Source organism: Mustela nigripes, chromosome 13, assembly GCF_022355385.1.
Source record: "Mustela nigripes isolate SB6536 chromosome 13, MUSNIG.SB6536, whole genome shotgun sequence".
NCBI lineage: Eukaryota > Metazoa > Chordata > Mammalia > Carnivora > Mustelidae > Mustela > Mustela nigripes.
The window spans coordinates 125312711-125334199 of record NC_081569.1 but is presented as its reverse complement, the minus strand read 5'-3'; the positions used below and the strand labels follow the sequence as shown (position 1 = coordinate 125334199).

Below are 21489 nucleotides of genomic sequence, written 5' to 3'. Positions count from 1 at the left end.
GGGGGAGCAGCAGGCAGAGGGAGAGGGAGAAGCAGTCCCCCCGCTGAGCAGGGAACCTGATGCGGGGCTTGATGCCAGGACCCCGAGATCATGACCTGAGCTGAAGGCAAATGCCTAATGACTAAGCCACCCAGAAGCCCCTCAACTTAAATACTTTGATAGTCTTCTCAAAACTATCACCTGCGATATTTATAATACGAATACAGAAATTCAGGAATATAGGTCTTTTCAATGAATTTTTCTCTAGTGTTAAAATGAAAGGTTTTCTGTGCTGTGTCTCTGCACTCTTGTGTATTCTCAGAGGTGTCAGTTTCTTTGTTCTTAATAGACTATTAGGCACTAATTGTCACTACAAAGTGCCAGCATTGAACTTTCCTGCTGTTGGACATCATACTGGATATTCTACATCTATCAGTGCCCACAGTTAGTTGGCTGGTGCATTCTATTGCACTCGCTGGACATTTTGGTAGGAAATGCTGCCAGTTCTTAATAAATATTTGAGAAGCAAGAGAGGCTATTAAATTTAACAGGATTACTGGTTCCAACATTTGTATTGTGAGAGAAGTAAACTCAAAAAGGTTGGTGCTGTCATTTCAAAAGGCCATATATGTACTATCTACTCAGTAAATTCGTTTACATGTGTTATTCTGGCAAATATAATGCATAATCAAAGTGCTTCTGAAAGACTTTATTACCTTTTCAATATATACATTTGGTATACATGGAAGCTTTGCTTTTCCTGATTCTGATATTAATTTCTCAGACATAGACACAGTGACTTGCACTTGAGATTTTTCCTAGCCCCAGAGAGGACCAACGAGGGCTGTTTCTTTTTAACCTGACTATAGCTCGAGCTATTAAATAAATCCAATCTGTACAGAACTGTGGCCAAGACATGCCACTTTTATTAGGGATATGGAACTATCTTCTTCTTCATTTTTAGATCAATAATAGAATTTTCTTTTAACAAATACACCATTAAATAGAAGAATCCCCAATTATAGAACATTTCTCTCATTCTTTGGGCTTCGCTTGACCCGTCCTTCATTTGCCAGAAGCAAAAACCTCTACCTCTAAAGCATTCAAGGCAGCTCATTTTATCACTCTCCAGTCCTGCCTTCCAGCTTCCACGCCCAGGAAGAACTCTAAATGTCCAAAGTATTTACTGTTCTTAATCCCCAGCGTGACGTTAAGTGAATTGGTTCTGTCATGTGAGTATAACTGATTATGTTTCCCCTAATAAAGACAGACACTTGAGTTACCCATCTGCAAGTGAGCCCAATGTAAAAGGAAGAGAGAACCACCACTGTCAGATGCCAAGTTAACATCACTTGCTCATACCATGGAACTGTCAATTAAAATTCTAGAGTAATCTTTCAAACACAATTTTCTAGTCCAAGAACTATGTGTAAATCCACAGTGAATTAACAGGCATACAAGGTAAAGTCTTAAGCTTCATGTAGGTGTTAATATTCTTGGTTGGTCATCGATAGATGACATTCACAGAGCCAGAATTCTCTTGACTTTCACTTGAAATGCAGATTCCATGAGTTCATCCTCATAGATCAGCCCTGTTTTTGGGGGAAATGACTTTGCAAAGATGTTGCTTTCATTTCTTAACTCTGTGGTTCCTATTAAGCTATACCATGGAATAAAGATTCCTTTCAAGAGTAGCAGGGGGGCTGACTTGGCCTCCTGCTTTAGGAGATTATAAATATTCTCACACACTTCTAAAAGGAAGCAAATTCTAACTTGGGCTTTAACATTCTGACATGTTTTTCACTCTATTTGTCAGTGGTTTGAATGTGGTAACAATAAAGGCTAACAGGGTAAAAACAAATGCTTTTATCCCAAGGATAAAATTCTGTTGGAGAATTTACCTGCAGAGATTCCATTTCTTCATCTTTTCTGTGGGTCTCCTCCAGGAGATCTATAAGAAGAAAGCAAAATGCCCATCAAGATAACATTGCCTCTTAGTATCAAACTCAATTTAGTCAGGAGTGTGTAAAAACTGTTGCCTGGAAAGAGAATTTAATGTTTAAGTGTGAAAAGGAATGTTAAAGAAATGCCCTCTGATCCTAACAGAGGAGATGGGACAGAGATCTGGACTCTGCCAATCCTGAGCTAGCTGAGAAGCCCTGGGAGGTCTGGACTCTGGTGGAGGTACCAGAGAAGAAGGCTAACTAATTTACAAATCCAAAACCATATCAATATTTTAGGAATTTGGCCCACTGTTTATATAACTCTGAAGTAACACAAAATTTTCTTTAAAAAAAAAACAACTTCCTTTTCTCTTTAATGAAAAATTAGAAACAAACAATTTGCTCCTAAAATAAGCTCCCAAGCCAAACTCCACCTCCAGAGTCCATTTTTATAACCAGATTAAAACATCCTGGAATAATGGGTGTTATTAATGGAAGTAGAACACCACCTTCACTGTAAAGGCATATTAATTATCATTTCACACTGAGAAGGTGGGAAGCACTAAAGCTACATCTGACCAAGAGCTTAGCATCATCTCAGGGAAATTAGCAGCTAGAAGCGAAGGTAGTCAACTGAAGAGAGTTCTGTCTATATGCATGCATATAGCCATGGTATCTTGGTGCCCTACATTAATTTACAAACTTGCTATAAAGGAAAATATATTTGGCAAGCACAATTTTCTGCCTGCAGCTATACCACCCTGTGCTATGATCTTATTAGATCTCACAAACCTAAAGAGGGCTGGGCTGAGTCAGAAGTTGGATGAAAACAGGCAAGAAACACCTACAGCAGTGCACATTAATATGAGCTTTTGCCTTGCTCTGTGATTGATGGAGCTCACCAAGAGGCTGTGCTGCATAAAAGGAAAATATAACTTACAGAAATTCAATATATATCTCAGAAAGGCAAATGCAAATGTTTTTAGCAAGTGCTATACTACATACAGCAGGAAGCAAAACTATGTGAGTAGCCAAGGCACGCGGCTATAGGTCATAAGTGAACAGGCAATACGCTGGAACTTAGGAGAGCTGGCAGATGGTAGGACTGATGGCGAGTCTGCATGGCTCATTCAGCTACAGAAGGGTCACATAAAATCCCATCAAAACACGATATACTGGGATTCAGGAGAACAGGTGATTTTTGCTCCATATCCCATAGAAGGGTGGACTTCGGCTCCCAAACCTCCCCTAATGAGGGTTAGGTCTATAAAGTTGAGAGGAGAAAGTCAAAGCATTAGGCTGCATTTTAGAAGGGGTCTTTGGTTGGCATAGCAGATTCTTTAGCTACACAGAAACCAACTTGGGGGTGGCAGATTGTTTCAGTGCCTTCAAAAATTCCTCACCCTGAATCCTTACTCATATGCATTGTGACACTGCAGCTGCCACCTTGAGGAGGTCACACTCATCTACTTTCTACATGTCACCTCTGGCCCAGCCTCCTGACTTGACTGGCTAAACAGACTACAGCAGAATCTGTGCCCAACTGCACTAAGAGTTCAAGAGGCCTTGTGCATTTCACTTCCCCACTTGGAACTCTCTCATCACCAAAGAACAAGGCCAGGACAACCTGTTGGATGACAAGGGACTCTTCCCACCTATGACACCCTGCAGTTTGTCTTAACTGGCAGCTAGCCAACGCCCAGAAGCACAGCTGTTAACTGGCTTGAAGATGATTATGGATGACTCAGAAGGGGAGCTCAAGAGATACCAAACTGCCCAGTGAGCCCAGGGCCAATCCCAACTCACAGAATCAGGACCTGTATACATGGAATTGGGGATACTTTGGTACCCAGCACTTGCTAACTTATAGCAACCATTTGTTAACTGTACATGAAGCATTCAGAATTTATTAGAGGGACGTAAGAGTAACTAACAGATGCATGGGAAAAGAGGAGCCAGTTGTTACTCTCTATAGAGTAACAACTGATCTTGGATGGTAGGAATGTATCATGAACTAATAGGCGTTTTATCCTGGTTGCCTCTAGTCTTTGTGTCACTCCACTCTGGGTGAAATTCCAGAAAGAGAAGTGCTCATGAGCTTAGCTTAGATCTCTTGCCTACTGACTGGCTAGGGAAAAGGATGGAGCACTTCCACTGATAACCCCAAAAGGATTAGATGAAGAATAGAAAGGATAATTTCTAAATGAAAGACCAGGGAATTGTTAAAAGAAGAAGGAATAGGCACCAGACAGGCTAAAAACAACAGTTTCAGTAAATTGTGTCTTTGGCACAACTCTCTTGAATAGTCACAAGATGTAAGATCACTACTGTGTCCCTATGTGAACATGGCCATTTTGATTCACTACTTCTGGATATTAGAAGGTTCTCTGAGCCAGGCCCCCTGTACTGAATTACATCGTTTAATTGTACACTGGACTTGGAGTGATGGATAGTAGGGTCCACTAACCATCAAAGAAAACTGATCTTGTTCCTCCAAACTTCACTTGGTACATCAAATACCAAACACATTTGCTAAAACATAGCAGATAAATAATGGGTACTGCATCTCTTGTACAATCAAACTCAACTCACAGACTCAATAAGATTATAAATGTAAAGATATATGAAGGTAAAGATGTTCAGTTACCCTCAGAATTTCATAGAATTACTGCAATTTAAAAATTATGTTCTCAATTTCTCTAAATATATAGAGGTTATGCTGTTTTTCCAAAAAGGCTAGTACCAATTGGAATGCTTAATTTTCAACAACTGAACAAAAAAACAAAAATAAAAACAAACGATAACTGGCATTTTAAATATAGAACTTCTAGACTTTTGGGAAGGATGGTAGAGTAGGAGAACTCTAAGCTCACCTCATCCCACGGCTACCACTAGATAAGGCCCACATCAGTGTAAATAACCCAGAAGATGATACAAAGACTGGTAGACCAGATGTTTCACAGCTAAATGTAGAGAAGAGGCCACGTGGAAGAGGATAAGAAGCACAGAGATGCTGTTGGGAGCTAAATAGACCCTCAGACTGTCCTCAGGAGGGAGGGACTACTTGGGCACAAAGAGGGGAAGGAAACAGACCGTCACAGCAGGCACTGCAGGCATAGGGAGCCCACACAGGGGAGAAGAAACCCCTGTGACATTTGACTTCAAAAACTAGAGGCGCACAATTTCCGAAGTTCTTACAATCAGTGTTACTTAACACCTGGAACTTTAAAAATAATCACCCTAAGCTCTGGGAGAGCCAGGAAGGTGAGAGGAAACTGAGTCTCTACTCTTAAAGAGACAGCACAACAAAGGGCCTTGTGGAACTACAGCCCAGAAGCACCAGTCGGAAAAATTCCTGGATATATGGGAAAGAGATCTGTTTACTAATGTCAGCGAGTGAGCTGGAGAGGCAGGGATCATTGGGCAGCTTCTCTAAGAAGAAAAGAGTTGATGGGCATCATTTCCCCTCCCACAGCCTCCAGCCTACACACACAGACACCTGTGTGAACCACGAGGTGCCAATGCTTACTACCTAACTTGCTAGCAGCATGCCCTGCAGACAGGAGCTGCCCCTTCCAGCTAGGCCTCAACTCAAGCCCAGAGTAGGTCCAGACTGTCCTGCTAACAACACAGGGACTAAACCTGTACAAACAGGCAAAAATTGGTAGAATTCCCTTCTGAAGCCACAAGCTTATATTAGCCTGGTTCTTTCTAGGCTGTATTTTTCTACTATGCCAAAGGAACGTGTACAACAGCAAAGCTGGTGAAGAAGAAAGCAGAGCCAAGAGACAGAGTAGGCTGAGGACAAGACTGACCTTTGCCTGAAGCCCGCATAACTTGAATTTTGAACTCTCTTCTTTCCCTCCCTCCATCTCTTCTTCTCTCCCTATTTTCCTTCCTTTCCTTTTTCCTTTCCATCTTTCTCTTCCTTTCCTCCCTCCCTTTCCTCCTTGCTTGTACTTAAATTAGGTTTAGTTGGATTGCTGTCAGTTTTAAAAGTCGCTGGTAGTCCAGCTGTATGGAGCTTTCTTATCTTTATTTGGAAACTTGGAGAGCTCAGAATTGACAAGAATGTTCTATTTTACAGTGAGCGCTTCATTCTACAATAAATCAAGACATGAGGCTCAAAGAAGGCAAATGATTTGCTTGAGATTCCCTCGTTAGTCTAAAGCCCCAGCTAGAGCTTTGCTCTCCTTGCAATCCTAGGGCAATCTTCCTGCCATATATATCACATCCTGCTCTCATTTTTAACTCCCTTAATTGTACCTTCCTTAATACTATTGTTTTTAAAAATGCACATGTTTGTATTCCTCTGATTTCCTTCAGGAGTTCTCTGATGTCAACGATCAGGGCTCCAATGTCTTCATATCCATATCCTTCCTAACTACTACCTCTCTACCTTTGCTGCTTAACCTGGATCCCCCAAATTGACTCCTCCTCTACATCACTGCTCTATGCATTTGTTCACTTGTTAGGTCCCTTGTTTGAATGCATGCATTTGGGATGATGAACAGGGTTATTAAGCTGTGCTGGTAAAATATGGCCACCAGGCTTTGCTGAGAAGCAACTACTTCGCTGCAACCACAAGAGCAGAGAATATAGGTGAGGCCTCTGGACAGCTGCAGTGATAGAGGCTGGGACCACAGAGTGTGATTAGTGCATCTCGTTATAATGAGCAATCTTGTTTGTTGTTTGGTCTTACCGGCTTTAGAACGAATGAATGATCAGCACGGAAAAAGTGGAAGGGCTGCCCTGTTCCCTTGCTTACCACTGGCATGTTCCTGTTTTGCTTTATTATTCTCTGGTTTGCTGTTCAATACAAACAGCAATTCAACTGCCTTGCAAATTGCTGTGGCTAAATGTGCTTCCATCAACATGAGTTAATGAAAGATTTTTCTTTTTTTCTTTTTTTTTTTTGGTGAAAAGGGCAGCAGTTCTGCCTATTTTCCTTGGACTGGCTCCAACTCTTTAAATAAGCTGATACTAACTCATTAGGACATAGAGCTATTAGAGTAAAAAATACCATTTAAAAAAAAACAGTGGTGAGAATGGGAAAATCCAGTTGTGTTGTTTTGTTTTGTTCCACTTTGCATTTCTCTGGCACATTCAGGGTAATATATCTTGACCATGTTTTTGGCTAAGATGGTCTTGTACTACTTTCTTCACAGTTTTTGCAACTAGTGGTCTGGCTGTTTAAGGAGGTTTGACACTTTTTTTATGTTGATTCTGGTTCCTGGTAGCCAAGAAACAGATAGGTTGTTTGTTTATTTGCTTTTAAAAGGAGAATCATGTCAGGCTGTACATGAGCAACCCATCTCTCTAGCAACTTGACCCTTGACAGAAAGGTTGGAGATCAAGTTTAGAAATGAGTAGATTTTCTCCCTTAACCTTTACTATAAAATATCTTCACCCGGCTGGTCATGGACAGAAAGTTATAGAAACAAGGGTTTCAGACACAGCAACATGTATAATTGCAGCACTGGACAGAGGAGCATTGACAGCAGAATATGGCAAATTAATGATTACAGAGAAAAGCATTTAACTCCTGGCTCCTATACCTCACTTAGTAATCAGTGCTCATATTCAGTATTACTCTGTGTCCTGCCATTTACTTAAAACAATAGGTAGTGTAAATTCTCAAAAGAAAGTAAGCTTTTTAAAAAGTAAGTCTGTGGCCCCCTGGGTGGCTGCATAGGTTAAAGCCTCTGCCTTCAGCTCAGGTCATGATCTCAGGGTCCTGGGATTGAGCTCCGCATCGGGCTCTCTGCTTGGTGGGGAGCCTGTTTCTCCCTCGCTCTCTGCCTGTCTCTCTGCCTACTTGTGATCTCTGTCTATCAAATAAATAAATAAAATCTTTAAAAAAATTACATCTGTGTCATTCGTCTTTGTGGGGTGCAGTTGTGGTATAATAAAGTTAATCAAATAAAAGAGTACCTTACAACCCTTCAGAGGTCATAAATGATGGACCTAGCCTCCCATAGTTGTATACTAGAGACATTGGCTACATGCTAAGAACCAGGACCAATTTATCTTTTTTTCTTTTTTGGCTTCCTAGTTATTAGAATCATTAATATTTTAGGGACAGAAGGGACCACTGAAATAACCTCATCCAAGGGTTTTCAATCTTTTTTTTTAAAACAAGTAGAATTTTTTCTTATGAATAAATCATATACACTTTCAAGTGTATACGGTATATAAATAAATACTGTAATTTAAATAGCTGAAAGAAAGCTTCTCAGTTGAAAGCAGAAGGAAGGACCTGGGGGCCTGCCTGCTGGGGCTCTATACCTAACCTGGCATCACCCCCTGTGGTGCCGCAGTGGAGCTATAAAGCTCCAAATTATGCTGATGGGAAACCACTGATATAATCCAACTTCATCACAGTTTATAGATGAGGAGTTCCTGAAGGGCCAAAGCCTCTGTCAGTGTCACACAGCTAGTGAACATATGTGCATGAACCCAAACCCAGGGCTTCTAAACTGAATCAGGATCCAGCACTTTTTCTCCTGAAAAACTGACTCTCCTCCTTTGCTTTTCAAGATGTATTGAAATGTCATATTATTCCAAACTCTATCATAAATGCTTACACATCGTCCAATGCCTCCCCAAATTGAAAGAAAACTTTCCTAAAGCAATTTGCGTACCAATAATCTGTGAGAAGACCTATAGTTAGTTGCTCTGCAAAATGAAATTCCTCAAACCTGAGAGAAGACATCAAAAGATGTGGCTTTGATGGAAAGCAAATACGTAGAACATTTGAAAAGGCAGTTGTTTTTGGCAAAGTGTATGCATCACACAATGTACAGTATATCTCACAAAATAAAACAACAAAAATCTGTGAAGAAGATGCCAGATGGCTGGCAGCTGAATAGTTCCTTTGCTTAATATAATATTTATTAGCAAGCTTCTTTTTCTGTTCTGCTATACTAGTATAGGTAAATATTTTAAGTGAATAATAATATAATTGCATATTAGCCAAAATACCTTAAAAATAATCAAATGTGTTATTTTAAAATATATGTAAAACACTTAAAATTGTGTCTGATACATAGTAAAAATAATATATACATTAGGTGTTATAATTATTTTAAAAATTACCCTTTAGCAGTATGCCTGCTAAAGTCAGAAAAATGTGTGAAAAATGATCAGTTACATTTAAAAAAAATAAGCAAAAAAAAAAAAAAAAAAAAGCCCTCAAGTATACTACTTTAAGACTCCATCTATGATTGGTACCTACATTATTTAGAACGCTTCCATATCTACTGCCACCCACTGGTACATATCTGGATATACCACAATGAGTTAAGAGTTTTCTCATGGAATGACCACAGAAAACACACAGATCAAAATGAAGAACAACATTCAAAAAGTATGGCTATCCTCTGTGGTTTGTCTCAGACACTGAAACAACATACTGGTCTACGGATGGAGCCCAAACAGTCCAATAAATGAAAGGTTTACAATCCACTGTCTGTCTTGGGTATGTGGTAAAACATCCAAATACAGGTACTCATGTTTTATTTGATGTCCATTCATTTCTGGTGAAACTTTCCATCTTGACCACTACAGAGATTTAAAACCTCTTCTTCACAAAACTGATACCCTATAGAAAACAACACAATAATCTACCCAATTCCATCTCATTCTTGGTGCTGACTTGGAGAAACCCCAAGATGTAGAACAAAACGTTCTGACTCAGCCACCTATTAAGACTTTTATCATTTGTATTAGCAACACAAGCAGAGAAAGTAAGAACATATTCTTTAATAAATAAATCACTGTTCTAAATTGTTTTGCTCAGTGGGACTATATGTCACAATTAGCAAAATAAGAAAGAGAAGTTTATAATGAATTGTAAATACCACTCCAAAAATAAGTTTCATATGTTCATATCTAGCCATAAAATCATGCTTCTTTCTGCATATACTACCTCTAAATTGTGTTCACTTATATAAAAGCTTGGCTTTTATATAAATTCCTTAGGTTGGAAGGCAGTTTATCTTAGACCCCATTTTGGTTCTAGACTCATATGGTGCAAGTAAATATGTAATTTTGGGCTTACAGAAATCCTAGGTTTATGACTTGTTCTTCAAGCATCTCCTGTTTATGGAAGTTACAAAAGTTTGTGCTGGATTCTTGATGCACCTACTACTCAGCAAGGCATTTCAGACTCCTAGGTCTACTCTACATCTACTCTAAATATGACTAACAAAGTTTTAGAAACCAAATTATTGAGAGTAAATCTTGAAAACAGTGAGAGAGAAAAAGTACTTTAGTTATGGGGGAAAACAATTAGAATGTTAGTGAATTTCTCATTAAAAACCATACAGGTCATAACACAATTTTTAAATGCTGGAAGAAAAGAACCAACAACTTAGAATCCCACAAGCAGTGAAAATATCCTTCAAAATTGAAGGTGAAATTGAGACATTCTCAGGAAGAAAAATTAAAGTAAGTTGTTATCAGACCTATGTTAAAACAGTGACTACGGTAGTTATCAAAAAAAAAAAAAAAGAGAGAGAGAGAGAGAGAGAGAAGAACTAATTAACAAAAAGGGAATCTTAAGAAATGAAGAAAGAACACAGTAATAGAAAATACACATAAATCAAACAATTTCCCTCTCCTATTGATTTTTAAATTATGTTTGATGTTGAAACAAAAAATTGAACACTATCTGACATGGTTCTAAATGCATCTAGAGTATATATTTATATTATATATTTTTAGATTTATTTATTTTTTTAAGTAGGCTGCCTGTCCAACATGAGGCTTTAACCTCCGACCCTGAAATCAAGAGTTGCATGCTATGCCAACTAAGCCAGTCAGGGCAAAAGAATATGAAGAAAGAAATTTGTTATACTTTAAACTGGTAAAATGACAATGCCAGTAGACTTTGATGGCTATATATGTACAATGTAATGAGTAGAGCAACCACTAAAAGAACTACACAAAGAGATGCACTAAAAACACAATTGATAAAGTGGGATTCTAAAAATACAACAAACAAACAAACAAACAAAAACCCACCTGCTAAATAACCAACAGTAAGGGTGAGGAGAAAAAGCAGAGAAATAAAAAATATAGAAATAAGCAAAGATGGAAGACTTAAGTCCTAACATATCAATAATTACCTTATATGAAAATAGTCTAAATACACCAATTCAGAGATAGAAATTGCCAGATTTGAATGACATCTCTGCCATTAATCTATGACATGATCTATGGATGATATGCTATCTATAAGAAACTCATTTCAAATATACTAATTTAGAAGGATGAGAGTAAAAAATGAGAAAGATTATGCCATGCAAGCATTAATGAAAAAAATCAGGAATGATATATCAATATGAGACAAAGTAGACTTCAGACCAAAGAAAATTAATGGAAACAGAAAAGGACATTATATAATGGTAATAAGAGCTAATTTACATAACAATCCTATATGTGTATATACTAAATAACAAATTTGCAAAAAAAAGATGATGAAAAAACTGATAAAACTGAAAGAGAAAACAGAAAAATTCAAAATTAGAGAATTCAACATCCTTCTCTCAACAAGTGATTATACAACTAGACAGAAAATCATCAAGAATATATAGAAGCACATATCAAAGCTATATTTAAGCATAACAGGAAAATCTCTAAACATTGGCAACTAAACAATATTAAATAATCTATGGGACAAAGAGAATGTCTCAAGGAAGATTAAAAAAATATATATCATGAACTGAATAAAATGATTATAGGATACAGCCAAAGCAGTACTGAGAGGTAAATCTATAGCACTTAATGCATGCATTAGAAAAAAGGTCTTAGGAATACTCTATACCTCAAGAACCTAAAAAAAGAATGTAATAAATCTCAAGCAGCAGAAGGAAGGAAATAGGAAATAACAGAAATCAATGAAGTTAAGAACAGAAAAGCAATAGGAAAAAAAAAAAAACTAATGAAGTATAGAGCTGGTTCCTTACATAGTTCAAGAAAACTGACAAATCTGTAGCAAGATTGACCAAAAAGGGAAAGAAATATTGAGACAGAAAGTGGTGGGGGAAATTACCAATATCAGGAATGAAACAGGGGAAATCACTATAAATCCTATAGATATCAAAAGGATAATAAGGGAAGACTATGAGAAACTCTTCATATATAAATGTGAGAACATGGATGAAATGAACCACTTCTTTAAAAAGCATAACTTATGCAATATAAAATACATAATTTGAATAACCTGTAAGTGTTAAAGAAATTGGATTTGTAAGTGTAAAACTCCCAGAAGAGAAATATCCATAGCAGAAATTTCACTGGTGAATTATGCCAAATGTTTAAAAAAGAATCAACACCAATTTTACACAATCTCTTCAGAAAACAGAAAAAGAAGGAATACTTCCCAATTTTATCAAGCCAGTATCATGCTCACTACCAAAAATATACAGTTAAAAAAAAGATAAAAAAAATTATAGCTCCCTCCTAAATAAAGATGCAGAAATCCATAAGAAATATTAGCAAACAGAATTTAACAACATAAAGAAAGAATTATATTTCATGACTAAGTTGGGTTTATTCTCAGGATTGGCTCAATGTTCAAAAATCAGTTAATATAATCCATCCTTTTAACAGAGTAAAGAAGAAAAATCACATGATCATATCAACTGATGCATAAAAATCTACCTGATAAAATTCATAACACATTCAAGATTAAAAAAAAAAAAAAAAAAGAAAGAAAGAAACTCAGAAAAAAAATACAAGGGAATTTTCCTCAACCTAATAAAGAGCACCTACAAAAACCCTACAACTAACATACTTAATGTTAAAGAAAGATGAAAGAGGGGATGTTTTCCCTTTATTATCAGAAATACGGTAAGAATGCTCTTTCTCACAATTCCTATTCATCATTGTTTGGGAAGACCTTTCTAATGCAACAAAACAAAGAAATAAAAGGTATACAAATCAGAAATTCTTTACGAAAAGAAAATGCAACTACAGTAGCTAAAAGAGTTTTTAAAAAGACGAGTAAACTGGGAAAAATCAGTCTATTCAATTTCTAGGTTTATTATACAGTTATAGTAACCAAGACTGTGTAGTCTTTGTGGAGGTATATATACAGGGATTAATCAAACAGATAGAGAGCCCAATTACAGAAAATGGAAAACAGATTAGTGGTTGCCAGGAGTTAAGGATGGAGTCAGGGAGAAAGGGAAGTCAGTTTGGCTACAACAGGCAACATGAGGGATCTTCATGTGGATGAAAATGTTCTGTATCTTGACTATCAATGTCAATACCCTGGTTGTGCTGTTATACAACATTTTTGCAAGATATTTCTATTGGGAGAAAATGGGTAAGGGGACCTTTACATATTATAGGATCTCTCTCTCATTTTTAAAAAAATTTTATTTATTTATTTGACAGAGAGATCACAAATTGGCAGACAGAGAGGGGGAAGCAGGCTCCCCATTAAGCAGAGAGCTGGATGCAGGGCTTGATCCCAGGTCCCTGAGATCATGACCTGAGCTGAAGGCAGAGGCTTTACCCACTGAGCTACCCAGGCACCCCTATAGGATTTTTAGATAGTCTCACAACTCCATGTGAATAGGAAATTATCCTCAAAATAAAAGTTTCAATGAAACTACTGTTATTTAGCATAGTACTGAAAGTCAAAGTCATAGTTATCAGACAACATAAATAAATAAAAGTCATACAAATTAGCAAGGAAGTAAAATTTTCACTCTTAGCAGATGACATAATATTCTATATAGAAAACTCGAAAGAGTCCACCATAAAACTGCTAAAACTGATAAACAAATTCAGTGAAGTCACAGGATAAAAAATCAACATACAGAAATTACATCAGTATTGAATCAGTGGAATGAGAAATTAAGGAATCAATCCTATTTAAAATTGCCCCCAAAACAATTAAGATACCTATGAATACACTTACCCAAAGAAGTAAAAGACCCATACTCTGAAAACTATAAAACACTGATGAAAGAAATGGTATATGAAATGAAGACATGGAACATTTCATGTTCCTGGACTGGGAGAACAAATATTGTTAAAATGTCCAAATTACAGGCACCTGGGTGACTCAGTCGGCTAAGCAACTGTCTTTGGCTCAGGCCATGATCTTGGACTCCCAGGATGGAGTCCTGCATAAAGCTCCCTGCTCAGTGGGGAGTTTGCTTCTTCCTCTGGTCCTCCCCCTCTCGTGCTCTCTCTTTCTCGATCTCAAATAAAGAAATTTTTTTAAAAAAATGTCTATATTACCCAAAACAATCTATACATTCAATGCAATCCCTACCAAAGTACCCACAGCATTTTTCACAGAGCTAGAACAAACAATTCTAAAATTTGTATGGACCACAAAGACCCCAAATAGTCAAAGTAACCTTGAAAAAGAAAAGCAAAGCTGGAGGCATAACAGCTCCAGACTTCAAGTTATATTACAAAGCTGTAGTAATCAACACAGTATGGTGCTGGCACAAAAGTACACACAGATCAATGGACCAGAATAGAAAACCCAAAAATGAACTCACAATTATATGGTCAATTAATCCTCAACAAAGCAGGTAAGACTATCTAATGAGAAAAAGGCAGTCTCTTTAACAAATGATGTTGGGAATACTGGACAGCAAAATGCAAAAGAATGAAACTGGGACATTTTCTTATACCATACACAAAAATAAATTCAAAATGGATTAAAGATGTAGCTGTGAGACTTGACACCATAAAATTCCTAAAAGAGACCAAAGGCAGTAATTTCTTTAATATTGGCTATAGCAACTTCTTTCTAAATATGTCCCTGGAGGCAAGGGAAAGAAAGCAAAAATAAAGTGTTTGAGCTTCATCAAAATAAAAAGCTCCTGCACAGTGTAGGACACAAAAAAACTAAGAAACAACTTAGGGAATAGGAGAAGATATCTGCAAATTACGTAACTGATAAAAGGTTAGTATACAAAATAAAAAGAACTTATATATAAATATAGAAAGAACACCCAAAAACAAGTAACCCAATTAAAAGATGGATGGACGATATGAAGAGACATGTCTTCCAAAGAAGACAACCAGATGGCCAATAGACACATGAAAAGATGCTCATCATGACTGATCATCAGGGAAATACATATCAAAACCACAAAGATGTATCTTACATAAAAAATAAAATAAAACACACACACACACACACACACACACACACACACACAAGAAACAACAAGGGCTGATAAGGATGTGGAGAAAAAGGAACCCTTAGGCACTGTTGGTGAGAATATAAACTGGGGCAGCCATGGCGAGAAGTAGTATGGAGGTCCCTCAAAAAATTAAAAATGGAACTACCACATGATCCAGAAATTCTATTATTGGGTATTTACCCAACAAATATGAAAATGCTAATTCAAAAAGATAGTATGGACCCCATGTTTACTGCAGCATTATTATTATTTACAATAGCCAAATTTATGGAAGCTGCCCAAGTGTACACTGATAGATGAATGGATAAAGATCTAGAGAGAGAGAGAGAGTGTGTGTGTGCATACATACACATAATGGAATATTACTCAGCCATAGAAAAGAATGAAATTTTGTCCTTTGCAATGATATGGTTGGAGCTAAGAGAGTACTATGCTAAACAAAATAAGTCAGACATAGAAAGACAAATACCATATGATTTTCACTCCTATGTGGAATTTAAGAAACAAAACAAACAAGCAAAGGGGGAAAAAAGAGAGGGAAGCAAACCAAGAAGCATATTCTTAACTCCAGAGAATAAACTGATGGTTCCCAGAAGGGAGGTCCACGGGGGAGTGGGTGAAATAAGTAATGGGGATTAAGGAGTACCCTTGTGATGAGCGCTAGGTCATCTATGGAAGTGCTGAATCACTATATTGTCCATTTGAAACTATTACATTGTAAGCTAACTGGAATTTCAATTTAAAAATCATAATGGCTTTAGACAAAATAAGAGATAATAGATATTAGAGATAATGAATTAATTATAACTTTTTGAGGTCAGTACCTCAAAATCTGCCCTTTCCTGTTCAACCTCACTGCAACTGCCCTAGTCAACATACCCATCTTCTCTTTCCTATATTTCTACTGTACTACTATACTAAAATGAAAGAAAGAAAAAATAAAAATAAAACATTGGACATGCTGAGGAATACAGAGCATGAGCTTCAGTGTCAGAGTCACTTGGATATATAATCTTACCCACCTACTCTTCTTTCCTTCACTCTAAAATGATGACAAAAATGCCAACATTACGTAACTGTTGAAAGATATGAAATAATGCACATGACTTCTTCAATTATTAGTAATTATCATTATTTCATCACACTGTTACAAAGATATCACAATAATAATTATTAACTATGAATATAAATTGTGTTGATGATTAGAGAGTCCTGCTTCTGCAAGAGAGAAAATAATTAGGCAAACCGCACACTGATAGGATAAAGACCATCAGTATTTTCCTGGATACTGTATTCTATTCTGAAGACAGAGGCTCTACAATATTATTCCCTCCCTTCTCATATCTTGTAAACTAGAAATTAAGTCCTTTGTTGATCTGAATTTATGGGAATCTATATAGTAGAATGCTGTGAAATAAACTATATAGTTTTTACTCAATCCCAAATAGATGTTAAGGTGGGTGGGAGTTGTTACTAAAACTTTGAGAAAATCAGTGATACCTTCAAGTTCCATAAATTCCACTTCAAAAACATGTTCTAAAACTCTCATCTGAAATACTACAATAGTGTCGGCTGTGTTCTCTACTCCCAGTGTTGTATAATTCAACCTTTCCCCTTGACTGCCCTGAGTAATGATTCTAAAACAGATATGCTTATGTTACTCTTTGTTCAAAGGTGTTCTAGGGCTGTAAACTACTTACAGTGTTGGATTCTATCTGTGCTGCCATAAGTGACTGATTGGTCATGACTTCCTAGAGTGTATATGGTCAAGTATTCTAGGGTATGCCTGAGCTCAGTGAAAGAAGCTCTTAAATTCAGTTTTGATGTCTTCCATGGATATACAACTATAGGGGAATAATAAAATGTAGAGTTCTAGTATTTTCCATGCTGAGATAAAGTTCAAACTCCTTAGTACATTATTTATAAAGGATCACTCCACAGTTTACTTCCAAGACCATGATCTTTTGTCATCCCTTTAATATCTCTTTACATTATCTATAATGTCCTTCCTGAACTTCACAAATTAGAAAACATGTAACCATTTTCAAATCCCAACTTAACAAATATCCTCTGTTGACTTTCACAAGCCATCCAATGACCAAACACCACTCATATTCCTAGAAATACTGCTTCGGCTTCCATGTTCCCAGAGTACTTTCTTTTATTATTTATTCTATTGTAGTTAATTGTTATAAATTTGGATATGTCATCAAAATCAAACTCTTTGATAAGTACCATGTTCAGGAGCTTAAGCTCAGAATATTGTATAAGCTAAAGAAATATTTACTGAGTAAATGCATTTTTAAGATAATAAAAACTGATGTTCTTACAAACATTCATAGAGTAAGAAGGGGAAAGAGAAGAAATATTTACTCCTACTTTGCTGTACTCTGGTCTTCACATCTATATACCATGATATATCATATACTATATATCATGTATATAACATATACTATATACCATGACATCTGGAAAGCTGGAGAAGTCAAGAGCTCACTATCTTGGGTTGATATAGAAATATCACAGAGTTACTATCTACCCCTCAAGACAGAAACATCAGATGACAAACCAGATGATATAAAATAGGGAAGTACAATCAACATTTCAAAATAACTATTCTTTAGTTATAGCTGTTTTTAAGTGATAACTGTTTACTTCATTACAGTTTATATTATTATTCTATATTTTATCCCCTCTAATAATTCTGAAACAGTTGGGATTTCCTATCCCAAAAGCAGTTTATCCTCTGGCAAAAGTCAGAAGAATCTGGTCATATCTGTAATTGGGATAGCTTGACAATCAAAATAATAATGGCAAAACCCATTATAAGCCAATCAGCAATGTTCAAGTTCACAGCCAAGTTTCTACAAGCCCATTCAAAAAAGGTATGGTTTAGGCACTATGGTGGCAAATACGAGAATGACAATCAGGAGATCTGGGTCCTAGTTCTTCCCCTGCTATTAGTTAGCAGAGTTAAAAGAATGACCATTTAATCTTCCTTGGCCACAGTGATTACATCAGTAAAATAAAGGGAGTAACCTAGGTTATTGCAAAGATCCCCCCAGGACTGAGACTCTAAGTACTTTGGTAAATTGCTTAATGGTCTCTACATATTAGTTGTTGTTTCTTAGTTGAGTGGCTTGATCTGTATGAGTAATAATTACTCATAATTAATATGGATGACAATCATCTCCCCAAAACTTTTTAGAAACCCAAACAGATTCTTCACTTAGTTTAAGCAATTATTCATACTGTTAGGACTGTGTATAGATAATGAACATGTGATAAATTCATTCTCATTTACCTCTAATACCTATCTGTTTTCTTTTATGCCCAGGGTAAATACACTTTAGATAATTACAAATCTTCCCTTTTTGTTCTTCAAATCCTCCCAATTACAATAATTCTTCTATATATTCTTATTCAGAGTCTTTTTTTAAATTCCAAAAAACAAATTAAATCAACTGTTTCAGCTGGAAGTAGAAAAAGAGCACAAAGTGGATTTTTACAAAAATGAAGATTATATAACACAAATATTTTCATTTGCCAGATCAGTTTCTTTCCTTGTCAGTGTCAAGACAAATAAAACAAAAAGCAAAAAGACCAAGAATGTCTTCAAAGGCATTTGATAGGCATTAGACCTTCTACAGGGCACTTGAGCAACTCAAACCCAGTTCATGAATGGGTAGGATTGGGATGTTAGTGGTTTTAGTCCTCTACTGTAAATGAGATTTAAAATATGTGTCTCATTTAAATAGAAGGGATTAAAAAATACTCAACTGGTAATAAAAAAGATAAAGAGTAAACCAAAAGAGTCCCCAATGTAAGTTTATACCATGAAAAGAAAAATCTTAAGCGAGTGTTTTCTTTTGATGCTATGTTCAGATGGCAAACAGTTTTCATGGATAATCTCACATACAGGTCACTGCTTCCTTTAATTAGTAACTTTTGTTCAACATAAAAAAAGCTTCAGGTTATTTTAAAACTGATTACAACTGCCTAGTCCATTAACAAATTGTCATATTACGTTGGCCACATTGTACTGCCTATTTTTAAAGGTTACTCGATTCATTTTCATAGATTTTAATTAACTTTTCTTTTCCCATTAGGGTTGATCATGAAACAGTGACAGAAGCATTTTGTCTTTTTTGCTTCTAGATCTACAGCATTTTGACTGAAAAACAGGACCAGAAAATGCAAAAGATGTGGATCTCAAATTAGTCGGTGGTGACTTGTAGATATATTCAAAGAATCCAGGCTCTGTGAACTCCACCAGCAAACTGACTGAATCAATTTCATGTTGCTACCATACTTCTGGAAGTCTCTTTAAAATTCTGACTTCCATCAGCAGCTTCTCTTATTTGCATTAGCTGGGAACTGTACATATAATCATAACTGACAGGCTAGAGGGAGTTTAGGCTTACAAAACAGGGAAACGAAAGGAAAATGCTCATTGTTTAGATTCCCTGAAGTAGAAACTGTTACCTTTGTTTCAGAAATAGATTTACTATACTTGCTGTCCAATCCATAAGGTTTATGCAAGTCTACCAGTTGGTAACAGATTCGAGTTCTATTCTCACACAATGACCTCTTTTCTCAGCACTTTCATATGTGAATATGTATAGAGACCAGAAGAACCTGGCTCTTGAACACGTTATTATGTATATATATTTATGTAATACACAGACATACACACATATATACATATACACATATGTGTGTGTATGTTCTCTCCTCAAATGCCATCTTATCAGAGAGGATTCTCTTGATCTAAAAAGATCTAAAACAGTACTTATATTTGTCTTTACCATTACTCTCTATACTCTTACCTTGTTTTGATACCAATATATGTATTTATTAACATCAAAGGCTATATCTAAATATGAACACATGTAGCTCATTTTCAAATAAATAGGTGCTATAAAGAAAACTATATATTAAGAAAAGACTGAAATTGCATAATAAATATGACCAGTTACAGGATAAGCAAAATAGTACAAAATTAGAGAAAGAGGAGGAGGAAGGAGATAGAGAGGCAACAGCAAAAGACACATGGGAAGGACTGCTCTTCCTGCAACATTTCCCCCTTCTCCGAAAGTAGATCTCATTTTTTAAGTCCTGTCCTCACATATCCAACCATTCTTTCAATATGTCCACAGGAGCCCTCTCTGCTCTCCCAACAGCTCTCCTCCCTACAGTCTCAGGGCCAGTTCGACTTGCTTCTCTGCTCTTGAATATGCCATTTATTCTGCCTTAGGGTCTTCACCAAGACCAATTCTTCCGCCTAGAACAAACTTTCTATTCAGGTCTCTGCTCATATTGGAAAGGACTTCCCTGATCTAAAAAGATCTACAGGGGCGCCTGGGTGGCTCAGTGGGTGAAGCTGCTGCCTTCAGCTCAGGTCATGATCTCAGGGTCCTGGGATTGAGCCCCGCATCGGGCTCTCTGCTCAGCAGGGAGCCTGCTTCCCTCTCTCTCTCTGCCTGCCTCTCCATCTACTTGTGATTTCTCTCTGTCAAATAAATGAATAAAATCTTTAAAAAATAAAATAAAGTAAAAATAAAAATAAATAAATAAAAAGATCTACAACAGTACACACCTCCATCCCTTCCAACTTACCCTGCTTTGATTTCTTCTTAGTCCTTTCTAACATAGAGAATAGTATATGTATATCTCTTAACTGTTAACTATCTTTCCTCCTCCACCCTCCACCAGAATATTAGTGCTGTAAAAACATGGAGTTTGTTTGTTCAGGTCACTAAGTATCTTAGTGCAGTTTAGAGCAGTGCCAGGCACGAAAAGGGTACTCAGCAAATACCTGGTTGAATGAATGACTCTAATCCTAGCCTTCCTACTAACGCAAAATTGAATTTTACAAACACAAATTACATCTCACTTCACATCTTCATTTTCCTCCAACACCAACCTAACATTGCTTAAAATATCTTAGTCACTTCCCTATGCTTTCAGACTATCATCCACATCCCCTTTATGAATTGAAGCTGTTTAATTTTCCAGTCTTATTTTTCACCATCCCTTTCCATATTCTGAATTCTAATCATACTAAACTCTTTGCAGATCTAAAATGTAGTATGATCCCTTCAACTTCTAAGTCCAAGTTTGTTTTTTCTGCATAGACTGTCTTATCTACCCCATTTATCCTGGCTAACTCTTACTTGTCCATTTGGGATTGGATATGCTTTGTAATTGCTCTCACAGTCACTACTCTGTGCTTTGATTTCACACACCACTTTCACACTCTTTTTTAAAAAATGATAATGGTCTCCTTATTTATCTGCACCTCCTCCCTCATTGCATGAGGGGCTCTTTGGGGACTGCAAAGTATCTCTTTGCATTTATTCAACATAGTACCTGGAACCTAG

General features: G+C 36.6%; 1 protein-coding gene across 7 annotated transcripts in view; it reads right to left on the bottom strand.

The window, feature by feature from the left end:
• CEP128 (centrosomal protein 128) overlaps positions 1 to 21489 on the bottom strand; it is a 390964-nt gene that overhangs the window by 71507 nt on the left and 297968 nt on the right. For all 7 annotated transcript variants that reach the window (XM_059373591.1, XM_059373593.1, XM_059373587.1 and 4 more), the window contains one exon: positions 1881 to 1930. In XM_059373591.1, the coding sequence (XP_059229574.1) occupies positions 1881 to 1930 (50 nt within the window). The remainder of the gene's footprint in view (positions 1 to 1880; positions 1931 to 21489) is intronic.